The sequence below is a fragment of the Rhinolophus hipposideros genome (assembly GCF_964194185.1).
Source record: "Rhinolophus hipposideros genome assembly, chromosome: 23".
In the NCBI taxonomy this organism is placed as follows: domain Eukaryota; kingdom Metazoa; phylum Chordata; class Mammalia; order Chiroptera; family Rhinolophidae; genus Rhinolophus; species Rhinolophus hipposideros.
Window position 1 is genome coordinate 23,022,781 of NC_138069.1, and position 27,276 is coordinate 23,050,056.

Consider the following 27,276-nt stretch of genomic DNA (forward strand, 5'->3'; position numbering starts at 1 on the left):
GCCTCAGTTTCCCCAGCAGTGCAGAAGCAGGTTGTCTCGAAGGACCCGCCCAACGCTAAGGCAACGTGATTCGCTCTGGCAAAAGCGGGGGGCTGCCCGCACTGCTGCGCAGGCATCGGGCTGCAGGCTGGGCATCGTCACCGGGCTGCGGGCGCTTTCCTCCCGGCTAGGGGCTGCCAGCGAGGATCACGGCTCCAGACGTGGCGCAGGAAAGTGGGGGCGCGACTCGCGGCTCGCTCCGGCTCCACGCGGCCCCGCCCCCGCAGCCAGCGGCCCTGCGGCAGCCGGGGCCTGAGCTCCGCCCTCCGCCTCCCGCGGGCCTCGCTCCCTCCTCCCGCCTTGCTCGCTAGCTCGCTGGTTCCCTCCCCCCGGCCCGCTCAGCGCTGACTCCGCGGCACGCTGCAGCCGCGGCTGGAAGATGGCGGGGAACGACTGCGGCGCGCTGCTGGACGAAGAGCTCTCCTCCTTCTTCCTCAACTATCTCGCCGACACGCAGGTACAGCCAGCTGGGGCCGCGGGCCGGGTGCTAGGGGTGCTGAGCTGCGGGGGCTGTCGCCGCAGCCGCGGAGACCGGGAGGCAGCAGTGGGCGCATTGAGGGGTCGGGGGTTCCAGGCTGCAGAGTCCCCCTTCCATGCACCTTGCGATGTGCTCCGTTAAGGGGGCAGGGAGCTGGAGGTTCCCCTGCGCAGGCTGGAGCGTTGGGGGTGCTACGGCCGCTGGCTAGGGTCTAGCCTTGGTCGCTTGGAATCCGTACCCCCCGCTGGCAGAGCTGGGATGGGGGGGTACCGCGCTTCCTTGGAGAGGTGAAGTCGCGCCAAGGTGTGGGGTACCCTCAGGCTAGCTCTGGGTGCTGGAGGCGCGCCCTCAGGTTTCCGGCACTTGCTGCCGTACTTTCACGTGGACTTGTGGCCCCCGCACAGGCGCCGGCCGCGGTCCTCGGAGTCCCCTGGACCTCCAGTCTCCAGTCCCCCCCGGCTCCGCATCGGCCCCCGGCTCCATCGGCGCCTGCAGCGCGGAGTTTGCTGCCAGTTGTCCGCTAAGGGCACAGGGGTCTGAGGGGCACGTGGACGTGGCAAGCGGGGATAGCACCTTCCTGGTTTCGCTACCTGGTTGAACCCCCCCCCGGCGGAAAAGCAAGGCAGGATGGGGGCCGAAGGACTGTCTGGGGGCGCCTGGGTCCCCCTGCGGCGCGCGGCCCGGGTGCGCGCTTGGCGATGTTGGGGGGAAGGGAAGGCGAGGCGGCGTCCCGGGCTCTGGTTGCGCCTGGGAGCTCCGCCGGCGACACGCGCGTGACAGGAGAGGGTGCTGTGGTGTGTTGGTGTGTGTATGGGGGGGGGGGGTGCTGAGGGAGCTGGTGACTTGGAGACCGAGGCTGGGGTGTGTGTGTGTGCGTGTGTGCGCGCGCTGTTGGGACAAGTAGCTACGGAAAATGCCTGCACTCGGTGTGCGCGCCCCCTACCCCTTCCTGGGCTCCCCCCGCCCTATGCCTGTTGCAAGCGTAAAGTTTGGCCCCCTAGTGAAGGCTTTCTCTCTGGGCGCCAGGTTGCGGGAAGCCAGGAGAAGTGGGCTGCGGCGCCGCCGAGTACGAGATCCCGGCTGCGGGCGCACGGCGGGCGCCGAGAGGGGCCGCGGGGTGGGACCGGGCGCGGCGCGCGAGGGCTGGTGCGGTGCCTGGAGTCGGAGCGCCGCGGCCGGCTCGTTTTGCATAACACTGGAAGGGCGGGGGAAGCGGGAGGGGGCGGGGGTGGGAGGGCCGAGAGGGAAACTTTGCTTCTCGTTAGGATCTGCCTGTCTTTGGGCGGCCGCAGCTGTCATGGGACCGGGTGGGCGGGGAGAGGCTGGCACGCTGACTCCCAGGCGGGGGAAGCGCCGTGGAGGGGACGCGGCCGCCTAGGGGTTCAGCTCCGCGCCGACTCCCGGCTGGCGGCTGGGACGGCGCGGAGAGCGAGCCTGCCCCACGCGGGAGAAGGCCGCCCGCGGTCGCTGCAGACGTCCCTGCGTCAGGGAGCCGCGGGCCCGCGTGGTCCGTGGCGGGCGCTCTCGGGTGGGTTCTGGGCCGGGGCTGAAGGGGCTGATGGAGTGTGATCGCTCTTCTCGAGGCCGGGGGTGGGGGTAAGTGTGTGCCGAGTGGGCTGCGCGCGCGGGGGGGGGTGTTCGTGTGCACACGCGGCGCGCGCCGGGCGCGCACCTTTCCCTCTGACGAAACTGCAGTGGATGGAGCTCCGTCGGCGGTCACCGGGCGCCGCCACACGCCCCGAGCCCGGGTCTGCGCGGAAGGCCCATCCCAGCCCCAGCCCCAGCCCCAGCACCACCACGGGCCCCCACAGCCCCCCACGCCCCGAACTCCCCGCCCACAGCCGGGAACGAGGGGGCTGGGTGCGGGAGGGGCCGGGGTGCCCCTGGGGAAGTTCTGTCCTCAGTCCTGGCGCTTGTCCGGGAGTGTCTCCAAACCTTCGACTAAGACGCGGGACTAAGACGCGGGCGAAGGAGGCCTGAAATAGCCGGAGACGCGTTCGGGGCCCCAGAGCAAGACCTGTCCATTATGGACTCGACTCCAGGTTTTAACTCCGTCTTCAGTGTTCTTCGCTCCACCAGTAATTAATTATTTGCCCTTTTAGACAGACGCCCAGCAGGCCTACCCAGTGAGGGCTATTTCACCCAAGGAAACTAGAAAATTGGGTAATCAGGTGTCAGCAGAAGCAGCGCAGTGAAAGTTAATCTGGGACGTTTGCTTTTTTTATTTAACCACGTGACAGCTGCAGCTCTTCTGGTGATTTTTGCCGGCCTAACTTGGGAAATGTAATTGATAGGGAGAGTTTGCAGCCGCCCCTAGAAGGCTCAGAAAGCCCAGCCAGGAGAGGACCTGGGCGGGTCATCGCGTGCCTCCTCCTCATTTTACAGTTTGGGGATAGAGGCTGTGAGGGGTGAGCGGCTTGTGCAGGACCACGCAGCCCGCGGGTGACAGAGCCACCCAGGGCTCCTGACTCCAGGTCCTGTGTGTTACCTCGAAATAGCACTGGACTTGGAGTCAGAAGGCCTGAGTGGAGTCGCCTTCCCCACTCTCTGGCTGGGTGACCCCGGATCAAGCCATTTTAACTCTCCGAGCCTCCTTTCCTCCATCTGTCAAATGGGGCTGGTAGTGCCAGCAAGAGAAGCCAAGGGCCTGGTGGTGGGGGTGAGCACTGTTTGCATGTGAGATGTCTGGTTCCTGCACCCTCCCTGCCTCCCTTTGGAAGGGGTGGGAAAGGTGAATAAAAAGGTAATTTATTGTCTTTATCCAAAAGACTTTTGTTGTCTTTGGTGGCTAATCCAGGGTGAGGTAGAGGGAGCACTTCTGTTTAAGAGACTCAACTTTTACCCATTCGGGCCAAAGTTCAGAAATCCAGCAGACCAAGGATTGTGAAAGTTTCTTGGAAAGGTTTGGTACATGTATTCCAGAGGACTTTGGGTTGGCTTTACCTTTGCTCAGGCTGTGCCCCTTGCCTGCAGTGCCCTCACCCACCCATCCTGCATGGCCTTATCTAGTGGGCCTTCCCAGCCTGGCTTTCCCTGCTTTCTTTCTCTCACCTCTGGTTTTCTTAGTTTGTGTTATACAACCAAGCATTTTGCGTGTGAGTCCTGTGTCCCAATAAGATTCTCGAGCTAGAGTTGTGCCTGTCATCTCTTTGTGCCCCCATGGCACCTGTCACCATACTGACTTCCTTTGCTCAGCTCTTGGCTAGGCACATTAATTACAGACAGAGGAAGCTCCCAGGCCAGCTGGGGAGACAGCTGGGCAGCGAGTATGGGGAGAGAGGAATGCAAAGGGTTGCAGCTCTGGGCAATGATTTAGGCTCCAAAGGCCACGCAGTAAGCCCACACTAAATATGGGTTGTTTGAAGTTGCTTGGGACATCAATCATAGATGCCCAAAATGTCAGTGTTGGCAGGAACTTTATAAATCATGTGGTCCAAAACCTCTTATGGTTTAAAAATATTTAATTGTAGAATTGTTAGAAAATATAGGCAAGCATAAAGAAAGAAATTGAAAATACGCAATCTTACCCAGAAATAACCACTATTAATTTTTATGTATATGTACTTTTCAGACTTTTTTTCTTTCCTATTGATTCCTATTGATTATATCTTTGTAGAAAAATGGAGTTATTCTTTATATACTAATTGTAACTTGGAATCATACTGTTGTAACTTGTTTATTTTTCTTTCTCTAAACAATATACTGTGACTGCCTTTCCACATCAGTTAATATCTTAATATAATATTTTAGTGGTTATATAGTATCATTGAGGGTTGAACCAAAATGTATTTAATCAGTCCTTTATTGTTAGTCATTTAAGATGTTTTTGTGTTTTTTTTTACTATTGTAAGCTGAAATGAATATCTTTGCATATGTCTTTCCTTTATTTAAATTCCTAGAAGTGAAATTTCTCTGTCAAACGAACTATGCAGGCATTTGGTAAACACATTTCTGGTTTGCCTTCTAGAAAGATTGTGCTAATTTACACACTTACCAGCATTGTGTGGGAATGCCTGGTTTCCCATTCCCAGGTGACTCTTGGTATTTTTATTGTTTTTCATTTTTACCAGTTTGTTCATCAATAAATTCTGTCACCCTTATTGTTTTAATGTGCAGTTTTTTGATTATTTGTGATGCTGAACCTTTCCCCCATAGGATTATGGGCCATTTATGGTTCTGTTCTGTAAAATGCCGTGTTTGTAAACTTGGTTCATTTTTCAATTGGTATCCTATCCCTTCATAGTTCTAAAACTGGACCTAAGCCAGTGGAGAATTGGGAAAATGGCTTGAAGTCCTCGTGTTTACTTGCTAGGTCTGGAATATTGCTGCCTCCACAACCCCCAAAGCAGGTCCAACTTCTTTTCCAAGTCATAGTTGTAGCCATCTGTACGTGCAGGTTGAAGTGCAGCCTTTGCTGCGTGCCTTTGCCTACCCTTCTTCACCTGTGTGAGACCAGGGGGAGTAACTTCTTCACCTGTGTGCTGGCTCTGTTTATCAGAGGCCGGGGCTCTATTTTCACTGGCGCTTCCTCACTAGTGCTAATGATCAGGATGCCTGTGAAATCCAGGAAAGGCAATGGCCCAGCAACTGGGGGCTCATGTTTCCCATTCACCTTGGGGCCCTCCTCTTCCTAGCTGATGCCAGCCAGCCAGAAACTCCCCCATTGCCAGACGTGAGTCACCCTTTTCCTTCTCTCTCCGGAATAATAGAAAGAATACTGCTTTGAGTCAGAAGCAGCCTTGCAAATGGGGGCTTGGTCTTGGAAGTCAGGTCATAACATAACACCAGCATTGCAGGGCTGATAGCTATCTCCATCATCGTCATCATCATCAGTGACATTTATTGAACATCATCGAGATGCCATGCACTCTGCCCAGCCTTCTATTTGCATTATTATGTTTCATTCTCATAAAGATTCTACTAAGGGTAGGCTCTATTATTATTCCCATTTTATAGATGAGGATTTTACAATTTCAGAGAACTCACACACTTGCTAATCACAGTTTACCTACACTGCCTGTTGAGTAATTAGAAGAACCACTATCAGTGGAGGAGGTTTCCAGATTGCTTGACCCCAAGTTCCGTGAAGATGGGGACACCTTTGTATTTCTGTAATTCTTGTACTTCTAGCACCTTGAGCAAATGGCCACACAGTACATAGAGAAAAGGCAGAACTCAGAAGTCCCCCTGCTTCTCTAAGCCTCAGTTTCTCCATCTGTGAAATGGGGCTAAGAAGCCCTAACGCTCAGGGTTGTGAATTAAATAATACAATATGTGCAAAATGAACATCAGCCTGCTGCTCACAAAACTTGGAATTCTCTCTTTGAAGCACTTTAGAAGGGCAGGATCAAATAGAGAACTAACTCCCATCCAAGCATGTAAAAACAGGAAGCACAATTCTTGTTATGCGAGGGTGAAGGGAACCCAAATAAAGTCATTTGGAAGAGAATGGCCGGAGTTGTTTACTATCACTCTCCTCTAAGACAGCTGAGTGCCTCATATCCATCCTGCGGATACCCAGAATCAATGGGATTAGATTGACCTTTCTGTTCCTCTCCCCCCTTCTGGTCTTGGTCCTTACCCATTCACAAGTAGATTCCTGCAATTACTACCAAATAGCTCTTAGACTTTGCCCCCTCCCACTTGTCCTCAGCACTGATGGGGGTTCTGTCCTAGAATGCATGGCTGATGTCATTCCCTCGCTCACATGTCACCTATGGCTCCCCAGTACTATTCACTTAACGCCTAATGTTTAATCTCATGTTCAAGAGCCTCCAGGTACTCGAAGTTAGAGAGTTGGGTTCCCAATTTTATCCTCAGTTGTTTGCTTTCCCTTTGGGCTCCTGGTCCACCCAGAATATGTCACGAATTTTCTTCGAGGAAGCTTAGGCTCATGCTCTTCTGTCTCTTCTGTCTGCGTTTCCACCATTTCCATTACTCATCCTGCAAGACCCAGCCCCCAAGTCATTGTTTTGGTGATGCCTCTGTTGCTCATCTCCAGGCACGACTGGGTGCCCAGTGTGGCCGCATCACATTCACTTTGCAGGCAGCCTACCTGGGTTTGAGTCCTGGTTGTTCAAATTGCTGGCTGTAAGACCTTTGGCGGGTCACGTAACCTTTTTGAGCTTCCATTTTTCTCATCGGAAAAGATAAATATTACCTCCCTTACGCGGTGGTTGCGGGGAGTCAACGAAAAGCGAACGACAAAATGGGTTTTAAGCACCTAACACAATGCCTGGCTTATAATGAGCACCAAATAATAGATGCGTCTCTTCTAATGTGGGTCACATTAAGTGTTATTTAGGAAATCACTCCAGATTGTTAAGCTCCACAAGAGCAAAGATTTTTGTTTCATTCGGCACTCTTTCCCCACTGTGGGTAGACAAGTGCCCAAAACACAGCAGTCATTCAAAATCCTCACTGAGGGAACAAATATGCCAGCCCATGAGCCTCATCAGGGCACACTTCTAGTTTTATATCTTCAAACCATGTGTTCCTGAGAGAGAAGAAACTAATGAATGCTTGTGGAATGACCTGGAGTATCTTCCCTGTACTTCCACCCCTACCATTATAATATACTCATAGCCTACCTGCGCTTCAAGCCCCCACTTATCCCTGGTCTCTCTGGGAAGCCTTTTAAGCTAACTGTTCTGCCTCCACCACCAACGAGGAAGGTGCCACTTAGTATCCTGGAGTTCCTGCGATCTTTTATCCCTATGACTAGATTGACAGCCCTGGGACGGCAAGAAATAATATTTTTATCCTACACTAGCTCGGTGGTTACCCATTAAGTAGACGAGTTTTTGAGCAGAAGAGTGTTTTATGTAATTAGGTGTCAGGATCTTTGAAAAGAACTTTGTATTCTGAACAATTTGCAATGGAAGACGTCAACGTCATCCAGAAAGAGCCAGTGGCGGGAACCGTGCAGTGCACCCCCATGCCTCCATTACCCAGCTTCAGCTGTTTTAGACGCGTGGCCTTGAGCCACCCACTGGCTCATCACATCATGTCATCTGTGACGACTGCAGTGTGTATTTGCGAAGAGACTTGATTACAGTCGCATGGGTATCTTCTAATAACTGTAAGGTGGTTTCTGTTTTCCCCACTTTGTAAGTCATGAAATTGAGGCATAGAGGTTAAGTCACTCAAGGTCTAGGCAGTAGTGAGTGTCGAACCTGGGACTTGAACGCTGGTCCGAGCTCCCTCTCTGACTAGGCTCCTTAGAGCACCTCAGCTCTACCCCTGCCTTCCAGAAGAAGGGACACTGAGGCACAGAAGGAGAAGCCACCCAGCTGCAGGGGGCCCAAGTCCCTCACTCTTGGCCATTTCTTTTCCAGTATTAGGACTTGTTGGTGGAGGTGTCTTCGTTCTCGGGGAGGTGATAGGGTGGATGGTCCTGGGAGAGACACTGTTGCCAAGGGTGGCTGTGGGACCCTGGAGTGCAGTCCACCCATTAGCCCTGAACAGGCTGCATTTTCTTTCTGTTCTCACTGTTCCCAAACCCCAAAGGTCCCCACTCACTCCCCTTGCAGTTATCCTTGGGTTTTCTCATTTCTCAGGACCACTGAATGAGAGAGACAGGACCTCAGGGGCAGCAGCCTGGGTTCACAGCTGGGAGGAGGGGCCTGGCGGGCAGTGACACAGCTGGGCCAGGCACTGAATCTACAGGCTCCTGGGAGCAGCTGGACTCCTGGGCTCCCTGCCCCGCCCTTTCCTTACGGCAGAAACTGAGTTGCTACCAGGTCTAGAATAGGAGACCAGGATAACTACATGGGAGGACAGAGCCATTGATTAGCCCCAAAGGCTCTGTCTTTTAGGTAAAGAAAAAAACCTTTGGCCTAATTATTTGTTTAGGTAGCTGAGGGCTTTGAACCCCAGGACTGAACTCTGCTTGGGGCAAGCCCTGTGGCCTTGGCACAAGATTTCTTTGTGCCTCAGTTTTTTCACCTGGGGAATGGGACTGATGAAGACTAACAGCAACAGTATTTGTGAAGTATTTAGAAATACTCAGTCATTAGGAGCCATTGTTAGTATTAAAAACAGACACATCTACTGCGGACTCAGCTATTTATCTTCCCACCCAAGTTCTTGGTCCTTGATCTTCTAGAGGATTATGTTTTTCTTCCCCCTAAACTTCTGGGGGAAGAGGAATCCATCCAGCCTTAGCAAGTGTTATAATACTGATGTTGAGGAAGGCAAATCCAGTGAGATGCTGCTTGAAGGGATGCGATGGTGGTTAAGAGCTCTGGGCTTTGGAGTTTAACTGCCAAGGGTTTAAATCAGGGGTCTACCACGTATTATCTGTGTGACCTTGAGCAAGTGTCTAATTTCTCTGACCCCAGTTGCCTCATAGGCTAAATTGGAGATGATAATATGTTCGTAGGATAACTGCAGAGGGTAAATAATGCCTACAGCATTGCTTGACATACAGTAGGCACTCAATAAATGGCAGCCACTATAATGGTGATAATGACAACGATGAAAATATACCGATATAAATTTGAGCTTTCACGAGTAACTGAGAGACGGTCTTGCTCAATGCCTTACCTTGAAGTGAGGAAACAGACTGGGAGCAGAGCAGGGAATGCCGTCACATCGCCCAGCCAAGGCAGGACAGGACCCCCGGCTGCTGTCTGCTTCGCTGGCTCTGTGTGGCAGACACTCAACTGTCTGGGACCCACTGTCTGGGAACTCAGCCAGGCAAGCCCTGCTTGGCTGAGATGGACGTTCCTCGGCAGCTCTGCAGCCGTGTTTTTCCTTGTGCTGGCCTGGCAGAACATAGTCATGTAGCAGAGGGAGAGCGAGGAGATGGTAGAAGCCAGGCCCTGAGCAGTTGCAGCAGCCAGCCCACGAGTGGCTCCCTGATGTTGCCATGGCAAACAGCCTTGGCAACGTGGCTGCTTGAGCCTTTATTTCTGGTTTCAGGATCCTCACCGGGAACTGTGGTACCCAGGTCACTGGGGGAGGGCCCTGCCCTGGCTCCTTGGCACTGAGGGTGACATGGAGGGTGCCACTTACTATCCTGGGGTGGCAATCCCAGGCACAGCAGCCCCTGCTCAAAACATCTTCAGGCCCACTCTGCAGGACCTGCAAAGCAAACTCCTGGCTGTGGCATTCGAGGTCTCAGATGCTTATCCTTCCATCTATTCATCAAGTACTGTGTGACCATGCAACCCTGTACCCACTGCTGCAAGAGCAGCACAACGGGATATTCTTAACTTGGACCCTTGTTAAGGTCTTCCCAGTCTAGCCTCATCTTCAACTATATCCATCAGCATTAATGGTGATGAGAGCAGTTAACAGCTGCTGACACTTCCAAGCAATTACTTTGCCAGGCCCCATGCTAAATTATTCACATGTACAATCACATTTAATTTCAGAGGAGCCCCATGAAGTAGTCCCCACTTTTATCTCCATTTTACAGTTAAGTAGACTGAGGCTGACTCCAGAGTTTGTGGTGCTGGTGCTGCTCTGCAGTTCCTTTCCTATGCCAAGCCCCTACCAGGAGACATCTGTCCACCCCGTCCCCATTGCCAACTGCATCCTTCAAGGTCTACTCAAGTGCCACCTCCTTTAATCCCCCCTCTCAGAAGTGGCCCCTTTTTGCTCTGTGATCCCACAGTCTGTTACAGATGCTTTGTGTGTTTTGCCTTCACTCTGTACTTCACTCTGTACTTGTCACCCCGATGAGCTTATATCTGCCCTCCAGCCACCCCAAAACCAAAAAGATAGAAAACTAGCCAAACAGGAGAGCTTTGCCTGTCCTGGTGAGGAGTTTGGACTTGGCAGGCAGTGAGGAGTAATACAGTAATCACAGAACATAGCTAACTTAGTGACCACTTGGTATGTGCCAGGTACAAAGCTAGGACCTTCAGGTACATTATCTTGTTTAATCCTCAGCTACCTGGTAAGGTTGGTACTATGACAAACAAGAAAACGGAGGCTGTGAGAAGTTCAGTGACTCGTCCCAAATCACCCAGGCAAATAGTAGTAAGGCTGGGATTTGGACCTAGGTCTGCTTGGCTTTGGAGTACATGGTCTTAACCACTGCAGAGTGGCTAATCCAGCTGAACACATAGGAAAAACTGGAATGGGGGTGATGGGAGGCAGGAAAGAGGTATCTGCACTTGGCCTCAGTGGCGGGGGCTGGGGTAGGGCTCGGTGGAAGTGAGTGGGATGTGGGGGAGAGAGGGTATAATGTAGGGGGTTCTAAGGGGTGTCGAGCTGAGACGAAGCTGCAGAAGAGGGTTTGCTTTGGGGGAGATTTGAATGGGGAGAGAATATCTATTTATTGAGGGCCCACTGTGTGCCAGGTTCATCTCCCTCCCTGGCCTCCCCTGCAGCCTTGTTAAATGTAAAACTCAGGACCAGAGCTCCCTAAGGAAAGGGACCCCATCAAGCTGGTTCACCATCAAATCCCCCAGTGCCTTCACAGTTCCTGGCACATTGAAGGCCCCCCAATAAATATGTATTGACTATTTGATAAATATTGAATGAATGCTGTTTGATCTTTCAGAAAATTCAATGACCATTTGCCTGGCTCCAGAGGCTCCATCTCCGTGCTTGCAGCTGTGCTAGGATGTGTGGGTGAGGAGAGTGAAGGGGGATTGCACTGGTCCCCACAAGGAGCCCACGGACCTTGTCTCCAAGATAAGCCTTGCACACAAAAGAATGAAAAGCAGACACGTTTTTGGAGCCTCCAGAAACGTTTATCAGAACACAGTTCCAGTGAGCAGGTCTCTGAAATGTTCAACCACTGTTAGGAGTCCTGTCTGTTTCAGGGCATTGCTCTGGCCCAGCTGGGGAGGGGCTAAGAGTTCCAAGAGTCTCGGTATTTGCAAGGAGGTGTCCCGTCAAATGTCCCTACACCTTCCAGGGAGGTTGAAACAAGCACCTTACAGTGAGTCTCATGTCCATTGTCCAGTCGTTTATTCCAGAGGGACTAGACAGGCTGGCCTCCACTCTGGAGAAAGAAAGGGAGGATTCAGGGAGGAAAAGGGGCAGGGAACACTCTGGTGGATCAGTGACTGTACTCTCCAGTTCAAGAGGATTCACTTCATGCCATGTCTATCTTTCCTTACTTGGAATCCCCTCAAGTCTCAGTCCCTTCTACATCTGATCAACCCTTCACCCTTCTTGCTTTGGTCCAATGAGCTCTTAGTTTACGCATAATTCTAACCAAGCATGGCAGTCTTGTCCAGGCCTTGTGACATTAGAAGCAGCAGGTCAGCTCTGTTAACGTCTGTGCAGACACTGGGCAGGGGTGCGGTTCCACCAGAGGCAGAAACACGTGGACTGCAGCTCTGAAGGCCACTTGGGGCCTTTGAGTGAAGCGACAAGGAGGCCTCTTATTCCCGAGTACATTACTGTATAAAAAAAGGACAGAGTTAATGGGTCATAGACAGCATGTTATCCCTGAGGAAAGGTGTATTCTGTGCAGTGTTTGCTGTTCGAGGAAGCAAGGAAGAGTGAAATACGTTTTGGTATTACTGTCTAACAAAAGCTGGCAAAGTTTCAACGTTATTTATAAGCTTAGCTTATTGTGAGCACACATTATCCCTCCCCAGATGATTGACTTAGTCTAGCCACAAAAAAGTTTCTTTGCAAGTGAGTGCTATCTCCTCGTGTGAGAGTGTTGTCTTGTATTTCTAAGGCTGCATGGGCTCGTAGAAAGAGTATGTGGCAAATGCTGATTGGCCTGAAGAAATCGTGTTGCCTCGTGATGAATGAGCACAAAGTCTGGTTCAAATCTTAGCTTTATGACGTATCAGCTGTGTGATTCAAGGAGCGAGACAGCTGCTCTGTGCCCTCGTTAACCAGCTCCCAAATGGGAATAATAATAGGTCCTACCCTACCTTCCCATGGTTGGTAGAACTAATCAGTGGTTCTCAACCCTGAGCGCATATCAGAATCAACTGTATTAAACTATAGTTTTAATACAGTTTAAATATAGTTTAAAAAATAGTTTTACATCTGGGGCCATCCCAGACTTATTGATTGAGAATCTTTGAGAGCAGGTTCTTAAGCTTCTATGTTTCCAGAAAGCTCTCTCCCCTGGCACCCCTGCTTTGGTCCTAAACAATCAGATACTATTTGTAGAGTGTCTGGCATTAATTTTGTTGGTCCCCTCACCTCTCCCTCCTTCCTGCCTTTGTCCATAGGACAGGGTAGCACTTAGGAGACAGGTGACCAAGGAGCAGATCGCTAGAAGGCCCCGTTACAGTGCCTGTGGAAAGCAGGGCGGCTTCCTTATCTGGCATATCCATTTGATCTTCTCATCAATCGTGTGTTGTGGGGAGGAGGAGAGGAGTATTTCCATTTTACAGATGGGGACATGGAGGCCCAGGGAGTGATTTGATAGGGTCCTGTCGTGAATCAGTTTTCAAATACAGAGGGGGCCAAAATAATGTATACACATTTTAAGAAAGGAAAAAAAAACTATTAAAATTGTAATAGTCCATGTATACCGATAGCAAACAATGGATACAAGTGACGCTTGACTTCTGCAGTTACAAGACATGCTCGAAGTGGTTACCATCAGCCTCTGGTGGAACCGTCAGTGGTTACAATCACTTCTGATTATAGTGAACTACCGCTTGAGCAACGCTGACCAAAGTGCCTACTTGTACACATTTTTGGGGCACCCTCGGTATTTGTCTTCATTCCTATATCTGACCTCCTTGATCCTCAGCTATATACCCACTTATGGGACAGCGCAGGAGCTGGGGGAATCACAATTACTTCAAGAGTGGGTGGGTTGGAAGAAGAGGGAAAAGAGGGAGTCTGAGGGAATGCAAGCCATCTGTGGACCCTTGGACCAGTGGTCATTTGATTTATCAGGACCCTTAAAGATCAGAGATTGCTGGTCAGGGTCCAAGGCTGAACAGCAGTTTAGGGACAGCAAAGGGACTAGAAGCCACTTCTCCTGATTCCCAGTTCACTGTCCTCCCAGCTCTGTGTGCTGCTTCTATAGAATGCGCAGGGGTGGCTCAAGCTATAACAGAGGTAGTCTGCAAGAGTTAGTGTAGCGAGGCCTTTCCCCGTGCTGTTCCCTCTTCCGGGAATGCTCTCTCCTTGCTCCATGGCTTGCTGCTCTACCTCACCACCTCCAGATCTGAGACATCACCTCCTCAGAGAGGCCTTTCCTGACCCTCCTGCTCTATCCATTTCTGCTTACCTGTTCGCTTTCCTTTAAGGCATTACCACTCTCAGATACTTTCTTGTTTATTAATCCGTTTCTCATTGGTTGTCTGTTGCCCCTGTAGGAGTGGAAACTCCACAAGGACTGGACTAGCCTGTCTGGTTCCCACTGTATCCACAGGGCCTAGCCTAGGGCCTGGTACATGGTTGGCGTTCATTCATTCATTGTTTCTTGAATGAATAAATGAATGCATTCAGTTTGTGTTGAGCTCTTAGTCTGTACTGGCCACTGTGTTGCGCTTACTTCACTCTTCCAGCAAACTCAGAAGATAAATACTATTAGCTCCATTCTTCAGGTGAAAGACCTGAGGCTCAGAGGGTGAGTGGTGGGGTGGGGGAGGGATTTAGCTCCTTTGCTGACCTTGCCACACAGAGGCCCCCGGGGGCTCCTCTGGCAAGCGTGACTAGGGCCCTGCCCGGAGGACTCTGTGCCCCAGTGTCCTGGTGATCTCACGCCACTTTCTCCTTAGGGCTGGGCAAGAGTTCCTCCCTGTCCTGTGGGTGCGGCCATGGGTACCTGCTCCGCGGTGCTCTGGGCCTGCAGCCTTCAGCACTTGCTCTTTGTCCTAGTGGGTGTGAGTGGCTGCCTGGCTTGCACTTTGGAGACCAGTGCCCAGCAGGAATGTGGCAATCTGCCACCTGTGGGGGTACGGGTGGGGGTGGTCTGCAGGCTGGGCACTGTAGCAGGTGAACCTAAGGCACCAGCGTGTTACCTTGCCAGATGTTCCCTCCCGAAAGCCAGAGTCGGCTCAGATTAGTGGATCAAGTCGGGATAGCTGGGTGGGCTCGAGGATAAGGTGAAAATAGTGAGAGGGAGGAGGGGGATTTAGAATTCATCCCAAAATGAGAAGAAAGACCTTTGCTCAGGTGACCCCACAGGGAATCTTCAGTGATCCAGAGGAGCAATATTAGCCAGTTTCAGATGATGGACTCAGCCCAGAATCTGGGTTTTGAGGGTCAGTAGGAGGCAGACTAGAAGAGTGGAGAAGACCAGAGCTGAGTCAGGGTCTGTCATTTAGCAGTGGAGTGAATTAGGGCATATTCCTTAATTTGTCTGGGCCTCAGTTTCCTTACCTGTGAAATGGGATAACATGTGTCTCAATGGGTGGTTGAAACCATAAGAAGATACCCTGTCTGAAGAGCCTAGTGCAGTGCCTGGGTGTCATTAACAATAATAATGACAATCAGTGACTGGATGGTTTGAAGACAAATTGGTGGAGGAAACTGGTAGACCCCATGCATTACAGACCATGGATTATCATTTGATGCTTCTTCTTTTTTCTGTCCATGCTGAAGTCACTCCCAATGGGTGGGAAGCTAGGGTTGCAAGATTGAACAAGGCCTGTTCCCTGACCTGGGAAGAACAGATCTGTGATGGCCATGGAGGCTGGCCAGCAGAGAGGGAGTGTCCAGACAGCTCCGGTGGCGGAAAGAGTATTGAGGAATGAGTGGGAATTGCTGACACAAAGGGGGAAGGCATCCTCGGTAGAGACCAGCCTGTCATAAGGCCCAGCACGTCCTGTGGCTGGTGAATGAGCAGTGAGTGACTGGGGGGAGACATGAGCTGGAGGACTCCCGTGAGGGTGAAGAATGAATCGGATGAACTCAGCGCCTGGAAGAGTCACATGCAGGAGCATTAGGATTTCCAGTCCGAGAACGTAGCTGGGGGCTGCTGGGGGGAGTGGGGAGAGGTCTTGGGGAGGGGCACTTTGATCGTGACCAGGTTTTCCCCAGGTCTCACAGGCAGGACGGAATGAGCGGTACCACCCTGGGGTCTGTGCAGCTTATCCCCAGGTCCTAGGTATGGAGTGGAGTGGGGGTGCAAGACTGAGGCACAGCTGTCCTGACAGAGGCCCTTTGTCCAATAAAGGACTTCATTGTCGTGGGGCCAGGCCCACATAACCACCAGGTTAGTAGCTTTACAGAGTAAGCCCTCAATAAATTCAATGATGATAATTATTGCCGTAATAATAGTTATTATTACTCCTTTACCACCACTGTTGTCGCTTTGGCCTGTGACTGTGAAATTCACGTAGTATTTTTACATCTATAGTTTACATCCTCGTGAGGGTTTTCATTCCATTTTACAGGTGAAGAACTTCCGTCCCAGTGATGTCTTGCCTAATAAGGTCACTGTTGTAGGAACTCGACAGAAATGTGAGAGCTGTGGCTCTCCACGTCCACCTGGTGAAGAAGGGATGGTGTTTTAAAAGGGCCCTTCAGCCATTCCTGTCTGTGCCTTTAGACTGAGTTCCTAGGATTATCTGTCTCCTTAGAGCAATGATCCCCAGTCTGTTTTGGAGTTGCACCATCCTTGCATTGTATGTTTTTGCAATAGTCGCACGTGCCCCAGAAAAGTATAACTTCCATTGATTCTTCTTTAAGTTAGAGTCAAGGCAGAGAAAAATCTTGTTGAGGGAATTTTGTAGCTGCACTGGAGATGAGTGTAGTGCCATGATGAAAGCATTGTACCTGGGAGTCTGAGAGGAAGGCCTGTGTTCAGGTTCTGCCTGTCCTTTGCTGTGTGACCTTGGAGAAGTCTGGCCCCCTCTCTGGGCCTGAATTTTCCCATCTCTCCCATCTCTGCCATGCTGTGATTCATTATTTTTCTATCGTGGGGGCTGTCTTGCTTTTGTAAATTCTGCTTGGGGCAGAACTGCCAGGTCCTGAATAGAGAGGAGGGAAAAGGTTAGTTAGTGGAGACAGATGGAGCTAGGGAACTGTCACATCTCAGACAGGCAACGTGATAGGTCTTAACTCCCCAGGTTGCGTCCTCTTTCCTAGTGACAGGTGCTGATTTCTCTTTGAATTGCAAGTTGGAAGACATTTCTCATGGGTTCATGTGCCTTAAACGAATGGCTTTGGAAGGAGGAGAAGGCGGAGGAGGAACTTCAGGCAAGAGAATCCCTCATTTCCAACCTCCCCAGTGAATCATGGAACATTTGGATAAGTCACTCATGGGGGTGGAAAGATTGGGTGAAAATCAGGAACTTCAAAATTCTTTACTGAAAGATTCTATCTACAATTGGTATCTTCCTTTTCTCACAGTTCTGTTTTATCCATCTCGAATCATTTTTTTTGGTAATCTGTAAAACTGCCTTTTAGCTCTCCTCTCTGTCAGTCAAAAAATATTTTAATATGGGAAGGAAGGTGTCGGTGAATTCTCAGATACCCCGGGGTCTGCAGACTTGGCCTTGAGTGCTCTTTGAAGCTCAGGATGGCTATTCTTGGGCCCTGGCCCTTGGTGTCTCTCATGCAGAGCTGCTGCTGGCTCAACCACGAGATCTGCAATTATTTAAAGAAAGCTCACATCAAGTGGAAAAACAGCAACCATACTTACCTTACCATGTGGCCAGTAGGCAATTCAACACCAGAGCTACACAACTCCCTCTGGCCCTTACCAGCTGCCGCGTTTTGCAGTCGGGTGGATTAGATGACGGCGAGACTGGCGGCGCTGATGGGCAGGGCCATGTGCACACATGGTGGGTGCCCATGCAGGCGACCTGGCCCTGCTTCACCCTGGAAGACAGGGTCTGTCTACATCCAGGAGAAGCTCTGCTCTGAGCCTTACAGAACATGTTAAAAATTTAAAAGCAATTTTGTCAGGTAATAGGGGAAGATAAAAATTATGGAATTTAAAGCAAAAGTTTTATATTGCTATAACTCAGACGTTTAATTGCTCTACAGTTCACTATTAACCCCAACGTGTTTTGGAGAAATAACTGATTGTCTTAAATTCTTCATTTTATAGTTTGGTTGGTCGGCCAACACAGGTAGTATATTTATATATTTAAAATAATGTTAAAAATCTTTTTAGTAAAAAAAATTTAAATAATGAAAAAAATATCCAGTGTTAGGAACTAACTTGTTAGAGAAAGTGAGGCCACCACCATCCTGTACTCTGTTCCCCTTAAGAAACAACAACTCTTAGCAGTTTGGTGTGTTTAAATGTCTTTCAACTGAATACCTGATTATCTGTTTTATTTTTATATAAATTGTATTTTCTTGTTACTAAAGTGGCAGATATTAATTTATCAAAATTTGAGAGAATGCAAATAGGTCAAAGGGAAAAAAAAAATCCCAGCACCCGGAAATAACCAGTCAAAAGCAGTGTTTTTTTTTTAAAGTTAACATTGTAGGTTCCACCTCCAGCCAAGCGTCCCTCCTTGGGCACACTTTTCCTACCTCCTAGGAGCCATTTATGGGCTGACTTCTGCCTGTGACCGTGAGAGGAGAGAACCTAGACTGTAGTCGTGGTTTAACAGGTTTAACTGTTGCCCACCATGACCTCTTTCAGCCCCTTCCTCCTTCATAAAATGGGAACAACTCCTGCATTAATGTATGCATGTATCATGGATTTCAAAGCTATTTGTTAGTTGTAGAATCATAAGTAGAGATAAGGTGGTATGATGACCTCACTAGCCTGCACCCACCACAGCGATTGCTGTGGTTCTAACTCAGTATCTTGTTTGGACAATATCTGATCACTTCCAAGTATTTCATGTGACTGAACGCCATTACGTCCTAGGATTTAATCATCCTCAAGGGTTGGCTTTTATTCCACACACTTTGTACCACATCCGTCTATATATACATTTGTTAATATGTACAGATCAAGATAAACACCCATGCTGGTAGAGAAGGCATTCAAACCCAGGCTTCCTGATTTAGACTCTATTACTCAGTCGGGCTGTTTGAAGTGTTAACTGATCTACCTAGTGATTCAGGCTGCAATTGGAGCAGACCCAAGGGGAAGAGATTTGTGTGTGTGTGTGTGTGTGTAGGGGGGGTGTCACACAGAGCATGCTCCAGGAAGACCCAGCTACCTAACAATTTAATTTCCATACTGATTTCAACATACAGCATTGTTCAGTGGGCAAGTGACAGTAGACTTGGCTTTTGTATTTATTTTGAAAATGTAATAACATGATCCTGCTTGAAAAAATTGTAAGTTACGAATGGAAGTCACTTCTACCATTCTTGTGTTCCTATCCCCAGAGCAACCCTGCTGCCAATTTCTAACATGTTCTTCCGGAGACAAACCGTGCAGACACCAGCATATATACAGTCTTAACTTCCCGACTCCATTTTTGGCACAGATGGTGCCACGCTAAGAACATTGCTGTGCAACTTGCATTTTTCCACTTAATAACATATCTTCATGATCATTTCGTATCAGTACATAAAGAAAGATCTACTTCGTTTATTGGCCTGACTGCAGTTTGTTTAGCCAGTCCTCTCTCGGGGGTTTAGTTTATTCCTAGTTTAGTGTTGCTACTAGTCTGCAGCAAATATCTTTGAGTGTGATTTTGTGTGTGAGAGAGTGGATGCGTAGGGTAAATACCACAGAGGGGAATTACCCAGTGAAAGGGTGTGTGCATTTAAAATTTTAATGAATATTGCCGCATTCCCCTTCCTGAAATGACATCAGTTTTACCTTCCCACCGAAATGAATAAGACATGCTTGTTTCCTCATACCTTTCACCCACACAGCATGGTATTAAACTTTGTAGATCTTTGTCAATCTGGTACCTTTTGGGAGTTTTTAAACTTTGCTGTCTTATTTCCTCTCCAGTCAACTGCCTATTGTGTTGCTGATTCTTTCCTCCTTGACTTGAATGGGTGGGCTCATTGACGGTCCCTCACAACCCCTGGGACCTTCTCGGGCTCCACCCTCCCCCTTCTGGCAGCCTGGGTTGGAGGAGAAAGCCCACTAGATGAGGGTAGGATCTAGGTTCTGTTCCTGCCACCTACCAGCTGTGTGACCTTGACTAACGTAAAACACTCTTGAGTCTGTCTCCCACTCTGAAAGGTGAGGATGTTATTAGTTTAACAGCAAGGTTGTTGGATAGATGAGCTAATCAATGGGAAAGTGTTTTGTAAACTGTAGAAAGCTGTAAAAACGGCACGTCACATTAATATTTACTTAGTTTCAAACAAGTGAGAAGATTTTAGGTTCCACAAACTTTAGAACCCAGTCATCTGGTGAAACAGGTGGGCAAAGGGAGGCCCAGAGAGAATGGACCTGCCTAAAGTCCTGTGTCAGGGCTGGCCTGACCGGAAATGGAGTCCTGAGTTGTCTTGGTACAGTAGGAGCCATGGGCAAAGTGCAGATTCTTTGACAGCGTCCTGATTTTTATAGTAAATGATCCCAACTTCCATGCCAACCTTTCCCTTTCATGGGAATGTTGTGTGGCCAAGTCCCAAGGGCCCTTACTTCTGAGCTGAAAATACCTAGACTGGAATCCCATTCCTGCCAGCTGGTAGCTGCAGACTCTACGTCAGGTGACTTCACCTTCTGAGCCTCGGTTGCCTCCTCTGTGGAGGGCAGAAGGCTGTTGAAAAGATTCCTGTGATCACAGCGGTTCCCCATTTGGCACGTGATGTTGGTTGATGGTGTCATTCTTACTGTTTGGCTTTGCAGGAGGCCTGGCTGCCCATAGTCAGGGAGCTCAGACGGGCGTTTGACACCCTGGGTTCAAGGCCTTGGCCTGCCCTCCTTTGCTGGTTGGGCATCTCAATTCCTCTCTGAGGTAATGACAGGAATCCTGGCTGTACAGGGCTGATTTGAAGAACCAGTGGTCTTTGTATAGAAAGTGCTTGCCACGTAGGAGGAGGCAGTTAATAAAAAAATAAGTTATTAAAAAGATAGTTACAAAAGTGCCTGTTGTGTCCTCGCACTGGTCTGGATGTTGGGGATTTAGCAGAAAAGAAGCAGGGGCCTTAGCCTTGGGGACATATGTCCTAGTTGAGTGTTGTTTTATGTTGATGGTTTCTTTTGGTCATAGTAATGGCAGGGTAGTCTTCTGGTCGGTGTTAAGTCCTGATAGAGATTCTGTTTCGTCCTTGCCTAGAAACTCTAGGACACACATTCCGATTTGGGGATTTTTCCTGCCCCTATAGACTCTGCAGATCACCTTTTGTAACCTTCGGGAAATTGACTCAGTCAGACTGTCACCTGCTGACCGATGAGCAGCGCGGATCAGGGCTTCCTTGATTGGACCCAAGAGCCCTGGTTGTGTTCCTTGTTTGATGTCCCTCGGAGACTGGTTTGGCCTGGGTCTGCCTGGCTCATTCATTGTCTCACCAAGGGGCGTTCCCTTTCACCCAACCCAAATTTAATGCACTTTTCCTCTGTGTCAGCACCGTGTTTGGACCTGGGGACATAGCGGTGAATTAGACCTGGCCAGTGGTGAGCTGGCATAGGGAGGCAGAAAATAAACAAGATGATTGCAGCCAGTGATAAGTCCTGTGAAGAGAATCAACAAGACAGGTACACGCAATGGGGGTTGTAAGCCACATTAGAAGGGATGGTCTGGAAGCCCCTCTGAGATGATATTCACTCCGAGGCTTGAGAAATCAGGAAGGAAGAAACCTTGGGGGAAAAGGGTTCTAAGCAGTAGAGACAGCCAGAGGGAAGGCTGTGAGTGGCCGAGATTGTCATTCTCACAGAATACACACACGGCCTGTGCAAACCGGAGCCAAGGAGAGGCTGTGTAGAGACCTGGGGTGTTTGAGCATCTTTTCGGAACAGGTGATGTGCTAGTTATAAATCAGAGCAGGCCCCACCAGAGGGGATTGCCAAGTCAGCCTGTGTGTGAGTGAGTAAGTAAATGCATTTTAGGCCATTGCTTGAGCCATAGTGTTTCTTTGAACTGAGTAAAATCTTCAAGATCTCTGTAAGTTGCAGAATCGAGGCCTTCCCGAGTTTAGAACAGCTCTGGCTGGCTGTCCTAACAGGATGACTTCCTCACTGGCTCTCCATCCAGTGGTGTCTGTATCTACAGCCACCGTGGACACAAAGTCAATTTCCACTCTTGGATCTGCAATTTAACGCCTGGCTGCTCAGATGGCTACAGAGAGTTGAGGTCAGTGGGGCTCATTTGGTGACTTAATAAGAGAGAGGTTGTTAGAATTGGAATAGCTGGGTCCAGGGCAGGGTCGGGATGCAGAGAAATCAGCAGGGCTAGATTAGGGGGCCAGGCCCATAGGAGGAAGGGAGGCCCTGTCAGAGGGAGTCGCAGAGCTGGAATGACACAGATTAATGTGGAGGCCTTGGACTCGCACGGACACCGCTGCCTAGGCAGGCAGCAGGGGCCATTTTCTGGCCTGGATGCATCTCTCCTAGAAACAGCCTGCGTGATGGGGACCTTTTCTCCTTCCCTCCCCCTTGTACCATGACCCTTGCCTCCATCGCACACATAGCTTTGTCTGTGAGCAGTGGCAGCTGATGTTGGGGACAGGTCTACCACACGGTGGCTATGTGAGGGTCACTTGGCCATCTCATATCTCACTGTGGAGTGGACTCTGGCTGGGTAACCTGAGCAAGTGCAGCCTCTCACCTCGTTCTAGGTCAGAATTCACTTGTTCATGCATTCACTCATTGACCTAAGCAATCATGCTATCCTTTTGGTTGTTCATTTATTCAACAAATATTTATTGAGCCATAGTCTGTTCAGGCTCTGTGTGGGGTGCTAGGGGCAGAGTCTCCACAGGACAGACCGTTCTGCTGTCCCAGAGCTTAGTGTCTACTAGGATAAGGAAGAAGGGGGCTTGTGCATTGCACACTTCATCATCGCTAGAATTACACTTGTCATTGAAGTGGCACACGTCCCTACTGTTGTGAGACATAACTCCAAAGACAAGTATTGGGGATCTGGCTGGATTATCCGAATCCATGTGGGAGATCCTGGGTGGTCATGTGTCAGGGCAGGTGCCACCTTTTGGGCACAGGGCTCCTATCTGGGAGCTCATTGCCAAGGGATTCAAAGATGACCTCAGGCCCGCTCTGCCCATGTACTTAAGTCTTCCTTCCAGGCTTTATGGAGTCCTGAGTCTCTACTAAGGGATTAGAGCCTGCTTATCTATTTAAAAAATAGATAAATAAAATTCAACAACTATTTAATAATGATAAATGTATTATATTTTACTTCTAATTTTAAAGCAGATATAATTAATTAAGGAATTGGCCGTTTTACACATTCACAATTCCTCTGATTCACATATGAGTAACTTCTGCTTGGTTCTTAAAATACGAAACAAAAATTTATTCAACTTTTTTAAAAAGATTTAAATCTTTATTGAAGAAAATTAAAGAAATAGGCACACACTCGAAAAGGAAATAAAAACTACCCGTGATTTCACTATGAACATTCTTTGTTTTTTCTTCCCATATACACTTTTCCTTTAAAACAAAATCAGATTATGTTGTCTTTGTGACTTTTCACTTAGCATTATATTGGACAATATATCTTGATTAAAGTCTCATTAATCTTTATTAAGGTTTTTGGAAGATCTTTTCCGTGGCCTTAAATTTTTTAACTCACAGTTTTGATGACAGCAGGTAATGTCCCTCATGGATGTCGACTGAGATGCTGGTGTTTTTTGGTCTCTTTTCTAGAAAGTCAGTTAAGTTTGAGTACTCATAACCTCAGGCAAGTAATTGACTCCTGTTTGCCTCTTCATTTATTTGTAAAAATGGGCAATAGCTACCTCCCTCTTGGAGTGGCTGTGGGGGTTAAGCAGCAGGTGGGCCCGGGGGTGCTGTGGAGAAGGCCATAACTAGAGCTGCTACCTTGGAGCCGGAAGGGAGGGAGGCGGTGCTGTCACTTTTCCCAATTTGGTGTCCAGGAGCTGGAGTCTCTGAGGATCACCTGCCCCATGGACCGAAGTGGAAAGTTGGGCAGCAGTGGAAAGTTGGGCAGCGCCCCCAGAAAGCGGTGGGCTGGTGCAGTGTGAAGATGGCTCTCCTGCTGTCCCTCCCCTTCTCACCAACCTGACGAAGTACATTTGGTTAAGAATGACCCACATCAGTCTGCAGGCTTGCTTTTAGCAGCAGGGGTGGGGGTTGGGGGGTTGGGAGGGTAGGGAAGTGGGGGGGCAGCAGCAAGGCTGCTCCTTGGGAATTGGTGAAGGGTCTGGACACCAAGTACCCCGCCCCCCTGTCCCCCCCCCCCCCAGCTCGTGGCTACGCACACCTGTCCTGGATATCGAGGCTCAGAGAGACTGAGCTACCGGCCCAAGTCAGGCAGTGTGTTAGTGGCAGAGCTGGGATTTGAACCCAGGGCTTTCTTACCACATCTTCCTTGTTAAATTCTGTGGAGGTTCAGGAGTCACCCCAGGGTGTGCCTCCATGGTATGCGGATTGTTTTGAGGTGAAGGCAGCTTTATCAGAGCTATTATCAGAGATACCCTCTTTTAACCTATCTGTACAGGGCAGGGCCTGCATGTGGGGTCTCTGACTCTCTCGTGTATGTGGGGTTCCCATACATATGAATATATTAAACTTTGTCATTTTCTCTTGTTAATCTGTCTCATGTCTGTTTGATTATTAGACCAGCCGAAAGAACCTTGAGGGTAAAGGAAAATGCCTTCCTCCCCCACAATTCCTTCACCCATGGGGTAGAACATCTATCCTGTGCAAAGAGCTCTGGGGGGGGACAGACAAAGAAGTGGTGAGGTCCTTGCAGAACCAGTGCACACACGATGCCAGATATGGTGCATGGACCAAGGCCACAGCCAGTCGTCCACTGGTTCATTCCTTCCGCATATGCCGAGCCCGGTCCACTTGGACGCGCCCATGAGCAAGTGACGACCCCATTGACCAGCAAACAGCAAACTGTCGGAAGGTTGAGGCTGATGGTCCCTGTGAGAGAAAGAAAGTGTCAGCTGTTCTGGGGAAGAATTGCTGTGGTGGGACTTGATTTTGGGCTTTACCAGCTGCAGTGCCCCTGAAAGCAGGGGCAGGGCCTTGGCACTGAATGGTAGCTAAGGGCAGGGCTTTTGACTCAGACCAACTTGAGTGCTGGGGCCGAGGATTCCGCCATACTGTGTGAACCTGGGTAAGTGGCTTGGCGTTTCTGATCTTCCTTCTCTGTTTTAAACGGGGCAAGAATGAAATGAGACTAAACAGATCTAATGTGTCTACAGTAGCCATGTGGTTATCATCACAACTTTATTCCATCGTCCCTCACGGCAGTGGCAGCAGGTGTGCAGAAGTCTGGGACACGCTCGGGACTGGCAGGCTTGTACATTGTGGAGGGAAATATAAGTGAAACCCAAATGCTATGCAAATATTACAAACATTGCCCTGTTAACAATCTCAAGCACCTGCCACACAAATAAGAAAGGGACCCAGGCCTGCTGTGCCTGGCGGCCTGCTAAGAGGTGGGGGAGCGGAGTCATTTTTGGATTTGCCCCGAGGTGTAGTGGATACCCTTTGACCTGATCCCTTCGTGTACACCTAGTGGAACATCCAGGAAGAGCCGGCCATCCTTGAAGTAAAGGTAAAAGACAAAGCTCATTCCCTGAACTGGGCCCGGACAGGCTGCGGAGAGCAGGAAGTTTCTGGAATCAGGGCGTATTTCCTGCTGCTCTAGTTAATAAAGCAGGATGGGGCGTTGGGTGAATTTGTTCAGTGACTGGTGCTGGCTCGGTGTCCCACCCCTTCTCACATTCCACCACACTGTTTTGATTTTGTGGGCCTTGGAGGGACAGCTTGGGGTCTAGTCTTGCCACTGTGGCTTATTAACTTGACAGGCTGTGGGTCCCTGCTGTCCTCCGTCTGCTCATCCATAACAAGGGGAACACACGGCATCCCTTGCGTGCCGGTAGCACCAGCCTGGTGGTACCAGGAGGGTAAAACGGGATAAGGCATGCTTACAGCGCTCAGCCCAGTGCGGGCCACCATGAGCACTCGGTTTTGCTCTCATCACTAGGATTTCCCTCTCTACCTTGCTGTTCCCTCCTTAGCTCCATCTACTCCCCATCCTGTTCCCTGGCCAGACCTTTGTCTTCCCTGAATTTCTGCGAGGACTTAGGTGAGATGATGGGTGTAAAATACGAGGGCAGTGTGACAAGTGGAGGTGAAGGTGCACTGACGTAGGTCAGGAGTCTGCGTAGTAGCCTGGGCACGCCTCCCTCCTGTTTCTGGCTTGCCTCGCCCACTAGGGTTTCTCTCGCCTTCCCAGGCCCCAGCCTTCTCTTTTGCCCTGAGGGAAGATGCCAAGGCTCTCAAGAATGGAAGAGATTGTAGAGGGCATCTCATCCCACATCCTCCCAGGCAGGGCTTGGATTTTCTAGCTGCTGATTACACATGTGGAAGGTCAGAGCGCTCACTGTCTCGGGAGGCCCCCTATTTTGTTGGGGTACAGTGTTGGTGAAAGGCGGGTGTTGAGCTGAGCCTGTAACTCTGGCTTTCCCTGTGTGCCCTCCCAGAAGCCCCTCGGGTCCCTTCAGGAAGGTGGACTGCCTTCCCCGGCCCCCTTTCTTTCTCCTCCCCTGGCCGTGCAGGGCAGCCTCCCTCCCTCTGGCTGCCCCCCCCACCCTGCAGTTTCCATTCTGGATTCCTGGGGGAACCCCAGGGGAACTGAGAGCCTCACTGTAGCCCCAGGTCTTGGGGTGACTCATGAACTTTTTTCCTCCTATAGATTTATAATAACTTGTTTGGGCTCTTACGTTGACTGAAAGGCATCAATCAAAGACTCGGTGTATTTCTTGTTGTGAGGGGGGGTGTTTGGTGGAGGTGAAGGGTGGAGTTCAGGGGCAAAAGAGGTTGTTTTAAATCTCTTATTGAGGCCCATTGCACATGGTTCTTGTGGCTGATTGGAGCGTGCACCTGAGATGCGGAGGTGAGAGTCCGGAGAGACCGGAAAGCCTTCAGACTACTGCTCCTGGGGCGTCTACTCTTGTTTGGTCAGAGCTTTTACTCTTTATAGACTCTGAAGACTGTATGGACTCTTTTTACATAAGAATGTCAAAACACAGAAAAGTCTGTGTGTGATTTCCTAGACTGATAGCCAGGCACAGGCCCCAAATAAGAACTTCTATTTGAAGGACTCAAATAGAAGAAGAGTCCTTTAAATAGAAGTTCTTGGACAGACAGAAACTGAGGTCCCGAGACACACCCCTACAAGTCACAATAATTGATAGGAGGCCGGAAGGGAATGAGCGCCAGGAGAGTGCGGATCAGGAGCAGAGTGATGGTGGGGTGGCTCAGCCAGAGGCAGGGCTGGCAGGGTGTGTGTGGGAGTAGGGTTCCTGGAAAGATGAGCAAGGACGAGGACCCAGAGAGACATCGGCCCAGGGTGTAATGGCCTCCAGCCCTGCAGAGGAGGCTAGACCCATCATGGAGGCTAGAGAGGGGCGGTGGGAGTTGGTAAAAGAAATGGAACGCGCGAATTTTCGGTGGAATTAAGACAGGCTCCAGTATGAGGATGGTGTGATCCTTGGCCAGTGAATGTACCAGACCCATGGAGACCAGGCATTGGGTTGGAAAGACCTCAGTTGCCATTGTTTCAGAATTTTCTGGAGGAGGAACTGAGGCAAGGACAAGTGGCTGGGATAAAGTCGGTGCATGTGAGTGAGTACATTCAATCTCATAGTGTGGCAGGAGTGCTCTGCTTGGTGATTTGGGGTGGCAAGTGAACCAGGTTGTTTCATTTTAATAGCCAGGTATGTAAGTGCATATCTGAGAAAATATAACTGATATGTATAACTTGGTGCTATGGATACGTCTAAGGAGGAAAAAAATGAGTGGATTTAAGCACAAACATTAAGTG

The 27,276-nt window shown here is 49.8% G+C and overlaps 1 protein-coding gene across 1 annotated transcript in view; it reads left to right on the forward strand.

The window, feature by feature from the left end:
* The first annotated feature begins 328 nt into the window (after positions 1–328).
* Positions 329–27,276, forward strand: part of PPARGC1B (PPARG coactivator 1 beta) — a 97,719-nt gene continuing 70,771 nt past the window's right edge. Inside the window, exon 1 of the mRNA XM_081034832.1 lies at positions 329–496. Coding sequence (XP_080890958.1) covers positions 419–496 — 78 coding nt within the window. The 5' untranslated portion in view covers positions 329–418. The remainder of the gene's footprint in view (positions 497–27,276) is intronic.